At 38.2% G+C, this 16130-nt stretch overlaps 1 protein-coding gene across 1 annotated transcript in view; it reads right to left on the bottom strand.

The window, feature by feature from the left end:
- LOC126297556 (aspartate--tRNA ligase, cytoplasmic) overlaps positions 1-16130 on the bottom strand; it is a 109886-nt gene that overhangs the window by 12153 nt on the left and 81603 nt on the right. Inside the window, exons 11-13 of the mRNA XM_049988489.1 lie at positions 12519-12599; positions 12052-12163; positions 11559-11739 (exon numbers count right to left, since the gene is read on the bottom strand). Of these exons, the coding sequence (XP_049844446.1) occupies positions 11576-11739; positions 12052-12163; positions 12519-12599 (357 nt within the window). The 3' untranslated portion in view covers positions 11559-11575. The remainder of the gene's footprint in view (positions 1-11558; positions 11740-12051; positions 12164-12518; positions 12600-16130) is intronic.

Genomic DNA, 16130 nt, shown 5'->3' with positions numbered 1-16130 from the left:
TCACACATACATATTATTTAAAAAAACGAAGGTGTCATATTGCAAAGATTGAGAAAGTACACAGCAAAAGATATGATCTTGAAACTTCTCCTCAGTCAAAAAATATTTATACCTGGAAATTATACTCTCCCCGCATAAGGACACAACAGGAAGCAAAAAGCTGATAAAGTTACTGCAGCCTACAAACAAAAAGCCTGAAAAGAAATTACTGTTGACTTTAATTCACAAAATATTGAAGCAAATCATGACTAGGAAAGTTTGAGAATGTCATATGACATTATCAAGGAAAGGACCAAGAAAACATTCACACATGAAAATGTATAATGTTAAGACACACTTTACAGTTATTACATTTCAGTTTTATATGGATACTTGTGTTGTTGTAAACTGAAGCAAGAACAGTGTCAAAACTTACTGAGGTCAAAATACATAAAAACAGAGGTGATACTTGCACTAGGTTTTCTGTTACAAAAAATGGACAGAAGCCAACTGCATCCCTGAAGCCACAATTTACTCATATTGACAACTGCTATGACGATAATGCAGATTTTCTTCCTGAAGTTACAGTGGTGGTTTGTATAGATTTTAATATGCTCAGATTTTTTTTTTTAAAACTAATTTGCTAAATAAAAGGTAATTTTTAATATTATTCATAACATTCTTCTTCATTTCTTGTTCTGATACAGATTTAAACAACACTGAATGCTCTAGTTGCTCCCCATCATTAAATGAGAAGCTGACTGTAACTTCAAATGAAAACATTGTTCTCCTTGTTGGTGACATTGAAAATGAAGACAAAGCAAGGAATTTTTATGTTGAGCTGGTAAGAACAATAGGGTAACTTATCTGTGACAGCAATACATCACATATTTTTAAGTAAAAGTAACATCTAATTACAAGAAGGCATGCAACACACAAGATGCGATTTTGTTACAGAATCTACAATCTTAGAATCCTATCTAGCAAAGTCCTTGATATAAAATGCCAATTTTAGAAAAAAAAAAAATAATGGAGTACCTTAAAAGCAAACACAAAATAAAAATACAGGCCTGCTTGTGCAATATGAAATAAGAATGGTAACACTGAAACAAGAGAAATTAAAAGTAAATCAGCCTTCCAAACTGACATTTCATAAATTAATTCCAATTATGTAACTGTTTTTTTTATGTAAATATGTTGTTGACATCCGTGTGTCGTCGTAACTGCTGTCTGCGTCACGTCTGCTGTCCAGCGAGCTACGTTAATTTAAGTACTAACTGTATTTTTCTTACTTGTCACTACTTCTTCCATGTGTTTTTGCTTTTAGGAAGCTTTAATTTTTGAGTGGTAGTAATAGTGTTCGATAGATTTCGTGTTTGTTTTGAATACAGCCAGAGTCCCTTTAGTCAGCTGTAGTGCCAGTAGTGCTAGTGTTTGTTTTGAATATAGTCAAGAGACAGGTAGTGCTATTTTCATTGTTTCCAACAAGAAGTGTCTAGTAACCACAGTTTAGTCAGCTTTCAGCCACACTTTAGTGAATTAGCAGTTTAGTTAAAAGCTGATTAACACTCTACAGTAAATTGATTTCTTAGGATGGATAGGATGTGTGACTGCTGTGTACGGACGCAGGAGGAGCTGGCCACTGTTCGTGAACAGCTGAGCGTTCTGATGGCTGCGGTCAGCCATCTTCAGGCTGCTGCCTCGGAGTGTAGCGGCAGTGGAGAGTCTGGTGCGTCACATGGTACACCCCAAGTGTTCCATGCTTCACCCATGGTTGCTGCTGTCGAAACATCTTTGTGGGTACCAGGCACGGTTGGGCCACCCGCTCCCCAAGGGGAGTGGCGGGTTCAGCGGCGTTCACGGCACACGAGGCGGGGGGTCAATGTGGAGGCTGGCCATGTGGCATCGCCTGCTCTGCCTGTGAGTGGACATGTGGCCGCTCCTTCAGCAAGGTCCAAGCAGGCACACGGGGGGAGGAGTTTACTAGTGAGTGATTGGGAACTCCAACGTTAGGCGGGTGATGGAGCCCCTTAGGGAAACAGCGGAAAGGTCGGGGAAGGAGGCCAGTGTTCACCCTGTCTGCTTGCCGAGAGGTCTCATCTGAGATGTGGAGGAGGCCCTGTCGGCAGCGATAGAGAGCACTGGGTGCACCTGACTGCAACTTGTTGCTCACGTCGGCACCAATGGCCCCTGCCGTCTGGGTTCAGAGGTCATCCTCAGTTCATACAGGCAGTTGACGGAGATGATGAAGGTGGAAAGCCTCACTCGCGGGGTGAAATCTGAGCTACCTATTTGTAGTATCGTTCCCGGAACTGACTGCGGTCCTCTGGTTTGGAGCCGAGTGGAAGGCTTAAACCAGAGGCTCAGACAATTCTGTGGAGATCTGGGTGCAAATTTCTCGACCTCCGCTATCGGGTGGATAAATGTAGGGTCCCCCTGAACAGGTCAGGCGTGCACTACACGAAGGAAGCGGCTACAAGGGTATAGCGAAGTACCTGTGGAGTGCACATTTGGGTTTTTTAGGTTAGAGAATTCCCTCCCTGGGCCCGACAAGATGCCTCCCGAGACGCGACAAGGTATCAGTAGGCAAAATGCAAGAGGGAATGACAATATTAATGTGGAATAAGTAAACTGCAGTAGTGTCTATAAAAAGGTCTCAGAACTGCTCTGATTAATAAACAGTCACAAGGTCCACACAGGGACGGAAAGTTGGCTGAAACCAGATGGAATGAAATTCTAAACTCAGATTGGAATGTATACCGCAGAGACACGCTGGACAGTGAAGGGGGAGGCGTGTTTATAGCGATAAAGAGTGCAATAGTATCGAAGGAAATTGACAGAGATCCAAAATGTGAAATAATTTGGGTGAGGGTCACGGTTAAAGCAGGCTCAAACATGGTAATTGGATATCTCTATAGGTCCCCTGGCTCAGCAGCTGTTATGGCAGAGCACCTGAAGAATAATTTGGAAAATATTTTGAGTAGATTTCCCCACCATGTTATAGTTCTGGGTGGAGATTTTAATTTGCCGGATATAGACTGGGAGACTCAAACGTTTATAACGGGTGGTAGGGACAAAGAATACAGTGAAATTTTTTTAAGTGCTTTACCTGAAAACTACCTTGAGCAGTTAAAGAGAGAACCGACTCGTGGCGATAACATATTAGACCTTCTGGTGACAAACAGACCCGAACTATTTGAAACAGTTAACGCAGAACAGGGAATCAGCGATGATAAAGCGGTTACTGCATCAATGATTTCAGCCTTAAATCGAAATATTAAAAAAGGTAGAAAGATTTTTCTGTTTAGCAAAAGTGACAAAAGGCAGATTACAGAATACCTGATGGCTCAACACAATAGTTTTGTCTCAAGTACAGATAGTGTTGAGGATCAGCGGACAAAATTCAAAACCATCGTACAATATGCATTAAATGGGTATGTGCCAAGCAAGATCGTAATAGATGGAAAAGAGCCACCGTGGTACAACAACCGCGTTAGAAAACGGCTGCGGTAGCAAAGGGAACTTCACAGCAAGCATAAACATAGCCAAAGCCTTGCAGACAAACAAAAATTACGCGAAGCGAAGTGTAGTGTGAGGAGGGCTATGCGAGAGGCGTTCAATGAATTCGAAAGTAAAGTTCTATGTACTGACTTGGCCGAAAATCCTAAGAAATTTTGGTCTTATGTCAAAGCGGTAGGTGGATCAAAACAAAATGTTCAGACACTCTTTGACCAAAATGGTACTGAAACAGAGGATGACAGACTAAAGGCCGAAATACTAAATGTCTTTTTCCAAAGCTGTTTCACACAGGAAGACTACACTGTAGTTCCTTCTCTAGATTGTCACACAGATGACAAAATGGTAGATACCGAAATAGACGACAAAGGGATAGAGAAATGATTGAAATCTCTCAAAAGAGGAAAGGCAGCTGGACGTGATGGGATACCAGTTCGATTTTACACAGAGTATGCGAAGGAACTTGCCGCCACCCCCCCCCCCCCCCCCCCCCCCCCTCTTGCAGCGGTGTACCGTAGGTTTCTAGAAGAGCGTAGCATTCCAAAGGATTGGAAAAGGGCACAGATCATCCCTGTTTTCAAGAAGGGGCATTGAACAGATGTGCAGAACTATAGACCTATATCTCTAATGTCAATCACTTGTAGAATTTTGGAACATGTATTATGTTCGAGTATAATAACTTTTCTGGAGACTACAAATCTACTCTGTAGGAATCAGCATGGGTATCAAAAAAGACGATCGTGTGAAACCCAGCTCATGCTATTCGTCCACGAGACTCAGAGGGCCATAGACATGGGTTCACAGGGAGATGCCATGTTTCTTGACTTCCGCAAGGCGTTCGATACAGTTCCCCACAGCCATTTAATGAATAAAGTAAGAGGATATGGACTATCAGACCAATTGTATGATTGGATTGAAGAGTTCCTAGATAACAGAACGCAGCATGTCATTCTCAATGGAGAGAAGTCTTCCAAAGTAAGAGTGATTTCAGGTGTGCCGCAGGGGAGTGTCGTAGGACCGTTGCTATTCATATATATGACCTTGTGGATAACATCGTAAGTTCACTGAGGCTTCTTGCGGATGACGCTGTGATATTGAGAGGTTGTAACAATGGAAAATTGTACTGAAATGCAGGAGGACCTGCAGCGAATTGACGCATGGTGCAGAGTGGCAATTGAATCTCAATGTATACAAGTGTAACGTGCTGAGAATACATAGAAAGAAAGATCCCTTATCATTTAGCTACAATATAGTAGGTTAGCAACTGGAAGCAGTTAATTCCACAAATTATCTGGGAGTACGCATTAGGAGTGATTTAAAATCGAAGTTGATCGTCGGTAAAACAGATGCCAGACAGATTCATTGGAAGAATCCTAAGGAAATGCAATCCGAAAACTAAGGAAGTAGGTTACAGTACACTTGTTCGCCCACTACTGGAATACTGCTCACCAGTGTGGGCTCCGTACCAGATAGGGTTGACAGAAGAGATAAAGAAGATCCAACGGAGAGCACCGCGCTTCGTTACAGGATCACTTAGTAATTGCGAAAGTGTTACGGAGATGATAAGATAAACTCCCGTGGAAGACTCTGCAGGAGGGATGCTCAGTAGCTCGGTATGGGCTTTTGTTGAAGTTTCGAGAACATACCTTCACCGAGGAGTCAAGCAGTATATTGCTCCCTCCTACGTATATCTCGCAAAGAGACCATGAGGATAAAATCAGAGAGACTAGAGCCCACATATAGGCGTACCGTCAATCCTTCTTTCTACGAACAATACGAGACTGGAATAGAAGGGAGAACCGATAGAGGTACTCAAGGTACCCTCCGCCACACACCGTCAGATGGCTTGCGGAGTATGGATGTAAATGTAGATGTTAGTAAATGCTGCCCTTGGATTGAGACTATTGTTAGCTTGATTTTCTGCTGGTGCTGTAATTTCTTCATAGACTCTTCTACTGACAAATACAGTGTCATTTATTTCAGGCTCCTCATCCAGTGAACTGACAGCTATTTCATTTCGTGCAAGTCTAATGCTGCAGCTATAGTAAATGCTACACAATTAATTTACTCTGAGTCCTAATTTTAAATAACTCTATGGTTTGCAAATCGACACAACTACCAAACACGAAAGAAATGGCAAGTGAAAAAAAGAATTCTGAGAACTTACCTGGGATCAAACCTGAGATGCTCTGGACGGTACTCCAGAATGTAACTACTGAGCCAGCACTAGATAATTATTAACTGAATTACATATGCTTGCTACTAGTTTTGTTCATCAACATGCATGCAGTTGTCATAGCAGTTTAACCACTTGTTTTGTAGATAAACATTTAATCTGAATGGTAAAGTTCGTGCTACTTGAGCTTCGGAAACATTCTATAAGAGGTGTTCAATCATTACTAACTGCTGTCGAACTACATGTACAAAACTTCTCACAGTAAAACTCTCGAATTCCTCTTTCTTATTACGTCATTAAAGTCTATGTCTGCCCGCGGTAGCCGAGTGGTCAGCGCGACGGAATGTCAATCCAAAGGGCCCGAGTTCGATTCCCGGCTGGGTCGGAGAGTTTCTCCGCTCAGGGACTGGGTGTTGTGTTGTCCTAATCATCATCATTTCATCCCCATCGACGCGCAAGTCACCGAAGTGGCGTCAAATCGAAAGACTTGCACCAGGCGAATGGTCTACCCAACGGGAGGCCCTCGTCACATGACATCATCATTAAAGTCTATAAAATGTTTTAAAATAATCAGATTAATTACAAATTGTCTCCAAGAGGATCACTTATTATCTGCATTCACTACTTACAAAGCCAACAATTTCGTTTACCTAACCTTATCAGATAAAAAAAAAAGTTTGTGTCCGTGTGTGTGTGTGTGTGTGTGTGTGAGAGAGAGAGAGAGAGAGAGAGAGAGAGAGAGAGAGAGAGAGAGAGAGAGAGATTGTGTTTTATTCACATATTTATGTAACATTTTTGTGTTAATAATGATTTCTTTATTATTTACTTCTTTTGAACTCACATTTGTACGAAACAAAAGCATTGTTTTGTAAAGTCATTACATTGTGACTGATGATTGCAATTGAGTATCACTTGGTCTGTGTCATTTCATGAGTCAGTTATGGCCCGAGCTCATGCTCATATAACCTGAGATTAGTAGTTATACAATGTAATTTCCAAGTTCATCTTGATATGAGGTAATTTTCTGTGTTAATCTAAGGTCAACTGGTTTTACACGATTGGCCCCAAGAGCCTATCCTATGATCTGCACACTCACTCAACAATTAGTCTTCATAAGATGAACATGACACACATTTGGCCACTTTTTTTGGCTGATGGCCACACACAATGGGATTCATCTTCCACCTCTTTGCTGCCAAACATTAATATCTTTAACCACCTTGAAACCTAAGTAATTTAGTACATATTGGCTAAACTACTGTAGAGTTTAGCACAGAACTTAACATGTACGGTTATTCACACATTTACTCCATCGTGTGTACGGACACAAGCCGGAAGTTTACATAAATATCAATAATGATGCTGCCAGAGCTTAGAGCAGACTGAGGTAAGCAGCACTGCAAAGCTATGAGTCCTCTTTATCTAACTTGGCCATTCTGACTATTTTCAAACCAATAGGGACACTGGAGAAAAACTGCATTACTTTTCAAACAAAACTTGTACAGTCAAACCTCCATATAAAGATTATCAATACAACGATTAACCCGGGTACGGTGATAATTTTATATGGCACCAGCTGAGTTCCTATATGTACTATGTTAATGACCCCTCATTACAATGATGAAGTACATTTAGCAACACCCTGTAATAACGAAGACAAAATTGAGGAATTTACTATTTCCGACTTCTAAGAAACTCACTATAGCGGTAAGTATTGTTTATTTAGCTACTAGACTTTCAGCGCTTTACTATGGAAACTTCACTACGTACTGCAGTACTGTATTTATTCTAGCAGTAAAGAGAAAAGCGTACAGCTGCAGGCGAGCTGTGCTGAGTGGCAAACATCAAAGAGCCCCTTTGGTTGAACGAGTGTTTAGTTTGTCCATTTCTGAGCTTCAGTAGCAGACAGAAGTGTTTTGTTGGGCTCACACATCGCTAATGTCCGTGATTTTTGCAATCTGATTATTTTTAGTTGATGTAAACACTTTGGACTTCACTAAGATTTGAACAATGGCTCGAACTCTGAAACAAATGAGGTGGTTCTCAAAGACAGATAATAGAATGAAACTAGTAGACATGGGGAGGAAGTATGGACTTGCACAATCAATGTTAGCTACATTACTTAAAAAATAAAAAACTGAAGAATGTTTTGTAGATGGCAAATTTAACCCTCCAAGAAAAAGAATGAGGATAGCGGCTGCTGCTGCTGTAACAGTGCTACACTGCAATGGTTTAATGATATGCATGTGCAGAATTTACCAATTAATGGTCCGTTGATATGTTAAAAAGCCTTAGATTTCGCAAAGTTGCTTGGTGATCCTAACTTTAAGGCAAGTAATAGATGGTTGCAAAGATTTAAGGAAAGTCATGGGATCATTTTAAAGTAATTTCAGGAGGAGAAAAATCAGCATCTTAAGGTGATGCAGCATTTTGGATGAAAAACACCATGTGTAAACTGTTAGAAAAAATACAGTCCTGAAAATTTGTACAATACAGACGAGAATGTGATTGTGAACTGATGAAAAAATTCAAGAATTTCCAAAAGTCAAGTCGTTGGTGAGAATATTGGGGTCGATGAAAAGTGCAGGATGATATTCAAAGTGACCTGGAGATTTATTCAGCACTTACTGGTATAATGATAGATGTTTCAGCAGTTGAATACTTGTCAGTGGATTATGAAGTGTTCGTGTTTGAAGCACAAAAGAACAAATCTTCAAAGTGTTAAAGGGTAATTCGCCTGTTGAAGATTCCGATGATGACAGTGATGTTATAAGTGTGACCCCACTCTGATGGAGCTAATAGGTCAGTTGGAAACCATTCAGCAAGTAGCATCTTCAATCCCCAGTGTTTCAGCAAAGCAATTGATTGCGTTAAAGGAGATAAAGACAATATTCACAAGAGAACCTTTAAGAAAAAAGAAACAAAGGAAAGTAAGTGAATTTTTCAGCACACGAACTTAAGATATTTTACAGGTACAATATTAATAAATTACATAAACAAAATGTGCTTCATTATTTGTCTTTCAATGTTATTTTTCATCAGAAAAGTGCTACAGTAATGTACTTCGCAGCCACGAAAACATGACTTCTTGCTCCAAGTTAAAATAAAAAAAACCTCATTAGAATTATAGCTCTGGTACAACGATTTAATTTTCATGGTCCCATGAAATTCTTTATGCTGAGGTTTGACTGTATATCAGAATTCTTTTATGAAGTGTTACCTCACAGTGCTATTCCCTTCTCTTCTTTAGGATCATTTAAAGATTAATATTTTGACACATTTTGTTGATGAACATATAGTTGTTCACTGCAGTGACAACACTACAAGCCAGCTAAACGGTAAGGAACAGCAAAAGAAAACACCAATAAGCAATATCAAAAAAATACCCTTTTTGGATATCACTTTTTAAAACAAAGAAACAAATCATTTTATGCCCTTTTATTGTGTGTAACAGTTTACGACAGCACTAATCACACACTGTCAAAGTAAGCTGTCGACCCACAGTGTAATACAGATTTACAGTTTTTTTTTTTTTTTTTTAAATCACTGTTCATTTGTAAACAATGGTCAAAATAGTTGAGGAATTAGTTGGCAAAACGCACTTTATATAATCTCTTAATTCACTCTGCTATAAACAATAGTACGGGACACTATAGGATAACAGGGTGTCTACATGGACAAGAAAAAATAATTCCCCGATTTTTCCCGGATTTCCCTGTTGAAAATACACTTCCTCCCGGGTGAAAATACACTTTTTCCATATTAAGTGACAGTATGCTTTTTCTTGGCACTTAGCAATCCTTTTATGGTTTTATACACTGGCATCGAATTTCCCGGCACTTTAGAAAATGAAACTCAGGGGGAAAAAACACGTTTTGGAAAGATCTTTTACTTTCCGAAGCATTAAAATCGAGATTGCAACGCGCTTTTGTAAGCCAGTCACAGTTCATGTCAACTGATCTCGCCAGCTGATGACAGCATTTGACACGTGAGGTAGTCAGCCAATAGCAAGATCATTCTTAAGTAGCGCGAACACACAAATAAAAATTAATGGCTTAAATTAATGTACAATTGTTGCTACAAGAAAAGCAAAGCTATCACATATAATATTGGTCTCCAAGATTACTAAGCTGCAAGAGAAGCTAAGCTTCCACATATATTGTTGATATTTTTTGCGCGTCACACATCACATAAATGTGCCAGTAAAATTTTTTACTAACGACGTAAGTGTCTGATCTTCGGCACTCGAAATTCTTCATATGGTCGTCCCCAAAAAGTTGATTTTTAAATGATAGTCAAACGCTCTGTGATTTAAAAAATTCGTCGTACACTTTCTCACATAGTTTGTCTTACATAAAAGGAAATTTACTTTGAAAGTAACTTGGCAATATTTTTCCGTGACCTATTAGAAAGGTACAATTTAGCAGTTGCCAGAGAGCGCCAGACAACAGGAGTCACAGCACTTTCGCAGCTACAATGACGCAGGAAGCCGACATGTTCGTACGTGTGAAACATTAAAAGATCTTGCATTAAAATGAATCTAATGTAAAAAACTGTCACGTCATGCTCATTGGAGGCAATTTGTTGTTAAGAAGCACTGCACAGTCTTCCTAAAGCCTTTGACACACTTTGCTGTTGGCAGATGGTTGTATGAGCACTGTGTTTTGTTATTGTATATGGCGCATTTTCATTGCGACTTAAGTTTTATTTTCGTTTCCCCCCCCCCCCCCCCCCCCCCCTTCTCTCGTTCATGTTTTGTGGTTGCAGTATTATTCTGCAGAAGTGGGATACAGTAAATTGTTTTGTTAGAGTATTGGTTCTTACCAGTCAAAATCACAAAAATTTAACTGAAAACTAAAACAATGAAAAATTCCCGGAACTCAAAGAGATTCCCGGGTTTTTCCCGGATCTCCCAGTTGTCCCGGGTCATAGACACCCTGGATAAACAATAATATACCAGAGCATATGAATGTAATACGCAATAATTATTGTCTGTATGACTCAAGACATCTGTCTTACTCTCGCCTTATGGCATGCAGCCCACAAAACATGGAAAACTGTCATTGTCATCGATCTGCCATTCAACTGTTTCACATAAAAATCCGTGTAACCACCAAAGTTGATATCTGTTCATCAGCCCATCATCACAATATTGGGATGGTTAATCATGAACACTGCTGCAGACATTCCACAGATATCCTGTATTCTGATATTCCTTGCAAGGCTCAATGTAATCAAGGAGTTGCATCCTGCCATCTATTACAACAAGCTACACACAAGAGGGAATCATTAATTTTGACTGTGCCAATGCACAATATTACACTAATTTACTTCATATACTTCTTTTTGTTTAAAAGCAAGCAAACAGTCATAAAAATCACTCTTTGGGAAACTCGAGCTGCCTTTGCTATGTCACATTACTGCAGCACTATATTTCTATTATTGAACACCAGAACTGGACACCTACAGCTTCTGAGGTTGCAAAATTTGTGTGTTGCCTCACTCACCAGCAAGGTATTCAACCAATGTGTCAAAGTGATGTAAGCTGCCTTTTTCTTCGCTCGCAGGAATACTATGTGGCCGTACTTCAAGCTGCCCCAAAACACAATAATCTCTGACCAGCATGTATTAAAAAATTGTCATGAATCCATTAACTGATCTTACCAGTGTACAGTAACTACTTCAGCTAGCAAAAAAATTGTACAGGATTCTTTACTTCTAAACTGCACTGCCGTGATGTTCGTTCCTCTTTGTATGTTTTTCAAAATTATCTCACCTTTATTAGTACAATCTTAACATATCCAGTAGGTACTTTAGTAGTTACATAAAAATGTGAAAATATAGAAAAATCAATAACATGGGGACACTTCAGACATTGTTTAATTACCTTCTATAACAGAGTCCTCATGGAGTTACTCTTTTTGGATCACGAGGGAACAATGATGTTTTACGAATATTATCCAAACCCAAGTACAACATCACAACTCTTTCCAATCCAATTCCACCTCCTGCGTGTGGTGGGCATCCATAACGGAAAGAATCAATGTAAGGTTTGATCTTTTCAATATCTGAAAGAATATTGGAAAAGAAAAATATTAGTATTTCACCTGAATCTGCAGCACTATAGAAAAAAACACTGAAATGGAATCTTCATTTTGTGGTTTTTATTTCATATAACAATGAAGTTTCATAATACAATTATCCTGCGTACAGGGATTTAGAGACTTTTACAGAGATAACTTATAACAATATGGCACTTGTTACACAAGAAGACATGATCAATGGAGGCAGAAACTTAACAACTGGTTTTGCTCTGATCATCAAACAAAGTGATGAATAAACTGAGTAAGTTTGTCCAACATAAAATAATTACAACTTACCAACGCCAAGTTGTTTTGCCCTTTCAGTCAAAAATTCTGGGTCATGAATTCTCTGTGCACCAGAGAGTATTTCTTCGCCTCTCATGAACATATCATAAGAGTTTGACTTTTTCTGCAAGGAAAAAAATTCACTTGTGAATAGATGACAGAAGAAAAGCAGTCACATGGAACCTGATGATTAATAATTGTTTAAGTAACAACACAAACTGAAACATATACAACAAAATTTTAGCACTTAAATTTAGAGAATTTTTCCATCAAATTTGTAAGGACGGATTTAAACAAATTCCCAGGAAACAATACCCGAAAAGGTAAATCCTTTATTCTTGTTCAGAGAGCATAAGAGTTGTGCACACTCAACAAGTTTAAATACAGCTGCACAAAGACAGTGAAATATTTTAATCAAAATAAAAAATTATACAAATCATCAGAATTAAAATTACTCAGATATAAACTGTAGAACTTACATTGTCTTTTGGATCGGGCATAGTGTAGAAGGGCCTCACTGCAAGAGGATATTTATCCAGAATATAAAAATCAGTGTCATACTGCAAAATAAAAACTTATGTTAAATGCACTTATAGTGATTCAACAAAATTTACATGTTTTTTCAGAAAGTTTTCTTTAAGAGTAATTAATATAAGATGTAGCATTTCTGGATAAGTAGAAAGATAAAATGCTCACTGACGCACAAACACTTTTAATCTGCATTTAAATTTTAATAACTGATGGACAGTAATGCATTAATATCACTGGAATAAGGTAATCAGCTGATCAAATCATCTTATACATGATGCCACTTACATTAAATGTAAACCAATGCTGTATTGAAAATGTTGCTCTCTAAGTGATAATGTCAACAAAAAGTAAAAATCTACTTTAAAAAATAAAAGTGAAGCTTTCCTCTGCCTACTGAATAAGTTCACATAGCCAGTTACAAGAGAACTTACTGTTTAAATGGAACTCAAACCACAATGCAGGTTGTCTTCTTTCCAATCATATAAAAAATGTTACTGGAAGAGGAGGAGGAGGAGGAGGAGATTAGTGTTTAACGTCCTGTCGACAACGAGGTCATTAGAGACGGAGCGCAAGCTCGGGTGAGGGAAGGATGGGGAAGGAAATCGGCCATGCCCTTTCAAAGGAACCATCACGACATTTGCCTGAAGCGATTTAGGGAAATCACGGAAAACCTAAATCAGGATGGCCGGAGACGGGATTGAACCATCGTCCTCCCAAATGCGAGTCCAGTGCGCTAACCAGTGCGCCACCTCGCTCGGTGTGTTACTGGAAGTCAAAGATACATTGTATTCCAGTAAAACCCTATGATGTACTGAGTTTTGAATGTAGAACCCTTGGATTTCTAGTAAGGAGTAGTATAAAAGCAATGAGATACTACTGAAAAAACTTTCTACATTTAATAAGGGGACACCTTCTGTTCAGAGAGATTAGTGGCCTTCCTTTTAAAAACAGTTCTTTTGCACACCAGTTATGATGGGCAGTTTCAATCTACACGTCCATCTTCAGACCTATGCAATATTTACAATCTGTAAGTAATCTTTGATAAAATTAAAATATATATAAAGTTCACAATTATTCAATGCAATTCAACTATTGTTTTAATGTTCTATACTCTAATCTGGGTTAATTTTAACACCATACCCTTTTGCCTCCTAATATTTTGTGATAATTTCTTAGTGGAGTGCAGCAAATGATTAGTACTGTCACCTAAAGGTGGGCTTCAGTCTAAAGCCAAAAGTGGGGGGAAAAGAGTTCAATAGCAAAGAAATTGCTTGATGTTTCTGGCTTCAGTCACAATTCAAACCTTTAAAAGTGCTCTAAACTGACAATTTTTAAATGATACATTGAATTGTTGCAAAAGTCTCTGTGCTAAAGCAAATCTCCATGGAACAGAAATGCGACTTTTCTCATTACTAAGAAACTATTTGCCATACCATAATAGTGTATGACTGTTAGCCAAAATGCAATGCTAGGACAATTTTTGTCAAAACAGATCAACACAATGGCAGTGCACAAACAGTATACTATAGACCCGTTCATGCACTCAGTGAGATAATGGTACAAGACTGAAAAAACAAAATGAGACTGGTGCTACAAATTTGCGTACTTTTCAATACATTCAACTGGTGGTTGGCAACTTCAAAGTACAACCCATCTCATTCAACACAAGTCTACATTCAAAACATTTGGTGTGCTGTTTTCTCTTTGTTGCACAGGAGCACTGCTTTTGCTTTAAAACTATGCAAAGAAACATGTCTGAAGTAAGATGTTCATCCATTATTACCAAGTTAATAAATAGGGTAAGAAATACTTCATGAAGCATTTATTAAAAAATCTGTCACAGTTGCAGTAGGTATGTTTGGCAACAACTTTCAAACCAATTGATTAATTCTCAAGCCCAACCTAGAGACTGCACAAAAAGCACCTGATCTTAATAACAAACATCACATTGGCAATACATGCTTTACAAAGCAATTTAAATCACTATCACAATCAACATGTGGCTACATAGTTATTCAGATTCAAATCAGTGTAGCCTCGGTAGGCAATGCTTGATAATGAACCAGTTGGTTCAAAACTAGTAGTGAAATATATGTAATGCAACTGGTACTGATTTGTTAAGAAATCCTTCATTACATTTAATTTTTTTTTTTGAAAAAAAGCTGCTGGTCCTGTATCAACAAAATGTTAAAATTAAAAAGATGTAAGGAATGTCAGTGAAAGAGTGTGTGTGTGTGTGTGTGTGTGTGTGTGTGTGTGTGTGTGTGTGTGTGAGGGGTAGCATTCATCTCACACTAGGTGAGGAGAACCCTATGTCATAGTGATGTAACACTACATCATCATGACGTAAATAACCTAAATCGACTACATGAGTGAGTATATTGAGCTTTGCGGTTGTACCGATAACGTCAAAGCTAAATGTAAATACATGTGTATAAACGAAGTAACAGGAGTTATCTGTTACACTTATCCCAGTTGAATTAATTATTAAGCGGTAATCCCAACTATTTAGGATGGTATTACATGTTTCAGGAACATAATGAATGTCTGAACGAAGGAACCATAACGAAAGTAAAAAAAAAGCGTTTACTCAATTTTAAAAAAATTTCCGATGAACCGCACATTAATCGTGTGGATAGAAACGTGAAATAATTAATTATTAAGCTGCAATCCAAAGAATGTGGGATGTTATTGTGTGTTTCATAAGCATAACGAATATCTGAATGAAAGAATCATAACCATAACAAAAGTGTTTTGTTATTTTTCTAGCCTGAAATGAATGCTACCCCATTTTTTTAAAAAAAAATAAAATAAAAAGAAGATGAATTGTGTCTAAATCCTGTGGATAGAAACATGAAATAATTAATCATTAAGCTGCAATCCAAAGAATGTGGGATATTATTGTGTGTTTCATGAACATAACAAATATCTGAATGAAGGAATCATAACCATAACGAAAGGGTCTAGGCATATTTTAGTCCGATTAATCATGCATAAATCATGTGGATAAAAACGTGGAATATGGAGAAATTAAAGTGTTTCGTATTTTTATAAAAGCCAATGAATTGTACATAATTCATGTGGGCAGAAACGTTAAACTGAGAAACTGAAGTTCGAAGTAATTCCGAATGTTGCCAGAAATATTAAACCATCTAGTTCCATTTAATTTTGCCTTCATGTTGTAAATCAACTAAGAACAATGAAGAGTGCAGATTCAAGACGCACACAACAGTCGATGCATACAGAATGCACACAACAGTCGATAGGACAACTCGTGAAACTCATGACGACGCGTGCCTACATCACGTTGACGTAGAGCTCTCCTCACCTAGCGTGAAATGAATGCTACCGGTGTGTGAGGAGGGGTGGAGGGTAGGGGGAGAAAAGTTAAAATACAGAAGCAGAGGTAACTACAGAGGAATATGATGGTCAGATTTATTTTGTGTGAGCTAACTGAATAAAACAGAACTAATAAAATAACACACATATGAGAACAGATAAAAATACTATTTCATTTAAGATGCAAAAAATAATTTTCAATACATCTCACTTTTACAAAG

Source organism: Schistocerca gregaria, chromosome X (assembly GCF_023897955.1).
Source record: "Schistocerca gregaria isolate iqSchGreg1 chromosome X, iqSchGreg1.2, whole genome shotgun sequence".
Classification (NCBI taxonomy): Eukaryota; Metazoa; Arthropoda; class Insecta; order Orthoptera; family Acrididae; genus Schistocerca; species Schistocerca gregaria.
This window is presented reverse-complemented; position numbering and strand designations above follow the sequence as displayed.